Genomic DNA, 6,258 nt, shown 5'->3' with positions numbered 1-6,258 from the left:
AAGGGTTTCCCCCCGCTTTAGATTATAAAGCAACCAACATCCACAACCAAGCCATCGATACAAACGCACACCACACACACCCAAGACGAGATACAAGAATGCCGGGCACCGACACACACCCTCAACGACTACCACGCCCCCACAGGATGCCCGATGAACCGGGAAGAAGTGTGACGGACCACGCCGGACCGAGGGCTCCAAGACGATGCCTCCAAGAAGGGGTACGACCACGGAATGTCGCCACCGTCCGATCCGAAGATCAAGCTTTCACCCGGAGCTAGAAGGAAGGAGAAGGAGCACCACGACGAAGCCTGCAGGGAGGAACACGACGTCCGCGGACGCCATCATCGTCGGCCAGAGCGCGTACTGGGCAAGTGATGTACTCCGGTGCTTCAACTCTTCCGTCGCCTCCCCGGTCCGACAGCCACCCGCAGCTATGCCACCTGAGCGGCCATAGATGCTCGCCCGCATCCGAGCCGCGCAGTCCGTCCACGACCGCCGCGTCTCCCACCGCCAGGGCCGCCGCCCTGCCACCAGACCACCGCGAGAACTCCCAAAGGACACGACTTTGACCAGATCCACGCCCCCAACCGCCTCCTGGAGTCGCCGGCGGGCGCTGCCTCGAGACGAACTGCGACATGACGCTGCCCGGGGGAAGGGGGAGGTGGGGGAACGGCCAATGGCCAAAGACGCTCATCCCCCAACCAGCCTCCCCCCCGAAACCACCTGTTTCGCCCCCGAAGCCGAAGGTCCGGACCCGCCGGAGAGCAGCCACCGCCACCCGAAGTCGAGGAAGACGGATGAGATGGCAGATCTGCCGCCGCCGGAGCCATGGGAGGCCATCAGGGGGGTCTTCCCGCGTCGAGCTCCGCCGTCCAGCCGCAAGGGCCCGACTGGACGGGGGCGCCCACCACCACCGCTGCTGCGCCGCCCCTCCACCAGAGAGCCGCGGCGAGAGGTGCCGCCCGCGACCCGGTCGCACACGACCCGCAGCGCCAGGGGGGGCTCGCCGGAGCTGCCGAGAAGCAACCGCCGCCTAAAACCGCCCGCCGGCCTGCACCACCCCGCGCCTTGCCGCCCATCACACAGCCGCCACGCCACCGTCGTCGGCCCCCGCCGGAGCGCCGCTGCGCCGCCGCGCCCGACAACCAGCGCCGCGTCCCGGCACGCGAGATCCGGCCCGCGCCGAGATCCCCGCGCGAGGAGATGAGGGGGCCCCGCCGCCGCCGGCGACGACCGGGCTTCGCCCGCTCGCGCCCCTCGGCGGCGGCGAGGGGGGGAGAGGAGGAGGGGAGGAGAGGCGGCGGCGCTAGGGTTTCCTCCCGGACGCTCGCGGGAGCGTCGCGGGAGGAGGGGGGAGCACAATACCAATGAAAGTCCTTTGCCTCCAATCACCTGACACTTTCCAGTCCTCCCCCACTTCTCTCGAGGGCCCCATAGAGGTAGAGACCTATTATAAAGATTTATTGAAAGTACAAAGCACCCAAATATAATAAAAATTATTACATCGAGGTTCATGGACATTGGACAGTCAAACGACCATTGCCGCCGTCAGAACGAGCCGTCGACGCGCCGCTCTCGTACCAAAGCCCCTAAGGACCAGCGTTCGGGAGTCGCACTCGTCGCAGTTGAATCCTTGAATCGATATGATAAACCACACGTCATCGTTTCAAGTGCGTATAAACTTCTTTTTCCAATTCAAAATTCAAAAGTCGATCACGCCAATAGGGAGAATATGGAAGTGGCTATAGGTAAGTCGTCTCAAAATTTATTTTAAGTTATTCGATTCTCTAGGCCATTTTAAATTAAACATTGAATGTTTGTCCTTCTTTTTTCTTCCTTCAGCTTATTTTTGGACCTTGGTAAGCGTTGAACGTTCGGATTTTGCCTAGAGCAAATCAAACGGTTTTTATGGAAACTTCAGTTGATGCGAGGATGGCAAATTTAGTTGTTCAGCATGTCAATTCCGTCCTTAGTTTGTTTTTTGCCTGAAAATTGACATGCTTGCCAACTAAATTGCCATCCTCGCGACAACTAAAGTTGCCATAGAAAACTAATTTGCCATCCTCGCATCAACTAAAGCTGCCATGAAAAACGTTCGATTTGCCAATGGGCAAAATCCGAATGTTAGGTATTTACCCTTTTTTTTTCTCCTTCGGTCTTCTTCCTCCCACAGAATCGACTTATTCAAATCGGAAATTCAGTCAAAACTATTGTGGAAAAATCTCAACATCAATAATCCTCCCATAAGATGAAAGGACAAGACTTCCAAGTTCCAACATTTTATTGTGACTATTTATCCTCGAGATACATATCCAATTTCACCAGCACTTAGAGATCCAGCTTATTACAATATAAAAGGGCATGTCCATGCATAGTTCACCACAGTAAACAGTGCCCACAGCGGCTAGTGTACACATGAATACATGATACACCATATCCAATCATGGAATCAGCAGTATCTTGCCAATGTGGGAGCTCGTCTCCATCAACTTGTGAGATTCAGCTGCTTCAGACAGAGGGAATGTCTTGTAAATCACCGGCTTCACCTTGCCCGACACGACGGCAGGCCACACGTTCTTCTCCACCTCGCTGACGATCTGGGCTTTGTTAGCGAGGCTTCTGTTCCGCAATCCAGCAGCTGCACAAAATCATGGCAATTCGACCAAGTGGTAGATTAGAGATGATGTTTAGGAATAGTACAATCATGAAAAAACAATGAAGCAAAAAACAAGTATAGGCATAAGATGGCAATACTGAAATCACAAATATCCATCTAACCTTGTATGGTCAATCTTCGGGCAAGCATCGCCTGCAGGTTCACTTCAGTTGTAGTGCCTCCCATGAAACCGATGATGAAGAGTCTACCATCAACAGCTAAGCTGTTCAGATTGCGCTGGAGATAAGATGCGCCGATATTGTCCAGAATGACATCAACACCTGGTAAAGGTATTTTGTATTATTGTTAATGTAGGAGTATATAAACTTGATAGGTGTGAGTAGGTAACACACTAGGGGTTAGCAACCACCATAACAGAAGAACAGATCCGAGTATCAAACATTGCAAAAGGGTAGCAGCAGCATACCCTTTCCATCGGTTTCTTCTTTTACGCGCGCTACAAAATCTTCAGTTTTGTAGTTTATGCATACATCCGCTCCCAAACCTTTGCAGGCAGCTAGTTTTTCTTCGCTTCCTAGAATAGAGTGACAGAGTTACTAGCACAGATTCAGAAACGATTTGGTAATATCTTATTTTTTCTCTTAGTAAGTGTATAACTAACAAACCTGCAGTAACAAAAACCTTAACACCAAGGTGCTTCGCAATCTGTATAGCGAATGTACCGATTCCACTCGATCCGCCATGGATCTGCATACATTGGAGACACCCAACCATCAGGAATACATACAGCCAGGAGTCCAGGATAATTCACCCCATTTTGCATATGAGTAACTGCTAAAGTAGTTCACACTCCATAATTATAGCCATCATCTACTTTGCTATTCCCCAGTTAACTGAAGCATGCCAATTTGTTCTACCAAAAAGATATGGGACTCAATTCTCAGTGTAAGCCAGTAAGAGATTCACAAGCAATCTCATCCTCACAAAGCAGCAAGTGCAGTGAATTGATACGCCGTTTGCAATCATCACATGGGGCAACAAATTAGCAAGAGAGAATTTCTTACAAGGAAGGATTCGCCGGGGGAGAGGTGGCTGGTCATGAAGACGGTGGACCAGACGGTGCAGGCCACCTCGGGCAAGCCGGCGGCGTCGGTCAGGGACACCCCCTCCGGCACCGGGAGCAGCTGCCCCGCCGGCACCACCACCCTCTCCGCATACCCGCCACCGGTAAGCAGCGCGCACACCTGCGACGCAAAAGCGTATGCAAAATTGAGGTTCAGACTCCGGAGCAGCAGCGGTTATCTTATCACCATGGGGGCAGGGCAGGGGAGACGGCGACATCACCTGGTCGCCGACGGCCCAGCGCGGGGGCACGTTGGCCCCGAGCGCGAGGATGGTGCCGGAGCACTCGAGCCCCGGGTAGGGGGAGGCGCCGGGCGGCGGCGGGTACCGGCCCTGCCGCTGGACCGTGTCGGCGCGGTTGACGCCGGCGGCGGCCACCGCGACGAGCACCTCGCCCTCCCCCGGCGCCGGGAGGTCGTCCACCTCGCGCACCTGCAGCGCCTCCGGCCCGCCGGGGCTCGCGATCGCCACCGCCCTCATCGTCGCGTCCGTCCGCCTCCACCCGCCTGCGCTCAGCTCACTTGCTTCCGGCTTCCGGCTCTCGGTAGCTCCGCGTCTGCAGGCCACTGCTCCACGGCTCTGCTCTCGGCGGCTCTGCTCGGATATAGGGCCGGGCTTCTCCGACCGGATCCGGCCCAAGAAAGTTGGACGGCAAAATGTGGTCAGGGCATCTTCAACGGCATCGGTCAAACGAACACGGATGTGACGATTGAGGTTTCGAATAAGATCACATTTGCATTTGCATTTGCATTTTAAATTTAGATTTTTATTTTAAAATGCAGAAAAATCAAATAAGAGGTTTTAAGTTTTTAATATTTTGGCGTCGAGCTATTTTGCCGAGAGCTCATGTCTACTCACTTATAGCGTAACCGTCTCGTCTCCCCCGCCCCACTTTCCATTTAATCCCTGACAAAACCCACCTTTGTTCGTGACGCATTGGTGGACATCCGGTCGAACGCCGTCCGTCCAACAATATTTCAAACAAGGCGGCATCGAGCTGTTCATATTCATTCATAGATTTTTGTAGTGTAAAAGATCGTGTAATAAAAACAACTAAAAACTACTCTAAAAAATCCTACTACTTCCAGCCAGACGTGAGGTCGAAGACCTCCCGCCAGAGCCGTTGCACTCGTTGTCATTGTCGCAGGTGTGAACCCGTAGGGGTTGTCGGCGTGTGTTGGGGAACGTTGCAGAAAATTAAAAAAATTCTACGCTTTCACCAAGATCAATCTATGAGTTCATCTAGCAACAAGAGAAAGGAGTGCATCTACATACCCTTGTAGATCGCGAGCGGAAGCGTTCAAGAGAACGGGGTTGAGGGAGTCGTACTCGTCGTGATACAAATCACCGATGATCCTAGTGCTGAACGGACAGCACCTCCACGTTCAACACACGTACGGTTGAGGAAGACGTCTCCTCCTTCTTGATCCAGCAAGGGGAAGGAGAGGTTGATGGAGATCCAGCAGCACGACGGTGTGGTGGTGGATGCAGCAGCGATCTCGGCAGGGCTTCGCCAAGCTTCTATGAGAGGAAGAGGTGTAGCAACGGGAGAGGGGAGCGCCAAGAGCATGGGTGCGGCTGCCCTCCCTCCCCCCTCTTTATATAGGCCCCCTGGGGGGGGCCCTAGGAGATGGGATCTCCAAGGGGGGCGGCGGCCAAGGGGGTGGCTTGCCCCCAAAGGCAAGTGGAGGCGCCCCCCACCCCTAGGGTTTCCAACCCTAGGCGCAGGGGTGGCCCAAGGGGGGCGCACCAGCCCACCAGGGGCTGGTTCCCCTCCCACTTCAGTCCGTGGGGCCCTTCGGGATAGGTGGCCCCACCCGGTGGACCCCCGGGACCCTTTCAGTGGTCTCGATACAATATCGGTGACCCCTGAAACTTTCCCGATGGCCGAAACTGCATTTTCTATATATAATTCTTCACCTCCGGACCATTCCGGAACTCCTCGTGACGTCCGGGATCTCATCTGGGACTCCGAACAACTTTCAGGTTACTGCATACTAATATCTCTACAACCCTAGCGTCACCGAACCTTAAGTGTGTAGACCCTACGGGTTCGGGAGACATGCAGACATGACCGAGACGCCTCTCCGGTCAATAACCAACAGCGGGATCTGTATACCCATGTTGGCTCCCACATGCTCCTCAATGATCTCATCAGATGAACCACGATGTCGAGGATTCAATCAATCCCGTATACAATTCCCTTTGTCAATCGGTACGTTACTTGCCCGAGACTCGATCGTCAGTATCCCAATACCTCGTTTAATCTCGTTACTGGCAAGTCACTTTACTCATACTGTAATGCATGATCCCGTGACCAGACACTTGGTCACATTGAGCTCATTATGATGATGCATTACCGAGTGGGCCCAGAGATACCTCTCCATCATACGGAGTGACAAATCCCAGTCTCGATTCGTGCCAACCCAACAGACACTTTCTGAGATACCCGTAGTGCACCTTTATAGTCACCCAGTTACGTTGTGATGTTTGGCACACCCAAAGCACTCCTACGG

The 6,258-nt window shown here is 53.9% G+C and overlaps 1 protein-coding gene across 1 annotated transcript; it reads right to left on the bottom strand.

The window, feature by feature from the left end:
* Positions 1-2,262: 2,262 nt before the first annotated feature.
* LOC123139404 (quinone oxidoreductase PIG3) lies at positions 2,263-4,335 on the bottom strand. The gene is made up of 6 exons (XM_044559210.1): positions 3,965-4,335; positions 3,685-3,864; positions 3,286-3,367; positions 3,087-3,194; positions 2,782-2,940; positions 2,263-2,641 (listed from the first exon to the last, which is right to left on the bottom strand). The coding sequence occupies exons 1-6, from the start codon at positions 4,220-4,222 to the stop codon at positions 2,445-2,447; spliced, it is 984 nt and encodes a 327-aa protein (XP_044415145.1). The 5' UTR covers positions 4,223-4,335; the 3' UTR covers positions 2,263-2,444.
* Positions 4,336-6,258: the final 1,923 nt, after the last annotated feature.

This window comes from Triticum aestivum, chromosome 6B (genome assembly GCF_018294505.1).
Source record: "Triticum aestivum cultivar Chinese Spring chromosome 6B, IWGSC CS RefSeq v2.1, whole genome shotgun sequence".
Classification (NCBI taxonomy): Eukaryota; Viridiplantae; Streptophyta; class Magnoliopsida; order Poales; family Poaceae; genus Triticum; species Triticum aestivum.
Note: the sequence above shows the minus strand (reverse complement) of the source record. Positions and strands in the feature narration are given on the sequence as shown.

Excerpts from the sequence above, each read along its gene's own strand:
- LOC123139404 (XM_044559210.1), bottom strand. The coding sequence starts at position 4,222 with ATGAGGGCGGTGGCGATCGCGAGCCCCGGCGGGCCGGAGGCGCTGCAG. Across the intron at positions 3,865-3,964 it reads GCTGGGCCGTCGGCGACCAG|GTGTGCGCGCTGCTTACCGG; the intron begins GTGATGTCGCCG and ends TTTGCGTCGCAG. Across the intron at positions 3,368-3,684 it reads CCCCCGGCGAATCCTTCCTT|ATCCATGGCGGATCGAGTGG; the intron begins GTAAGAAATTCT and ends CAATGTATGCAG.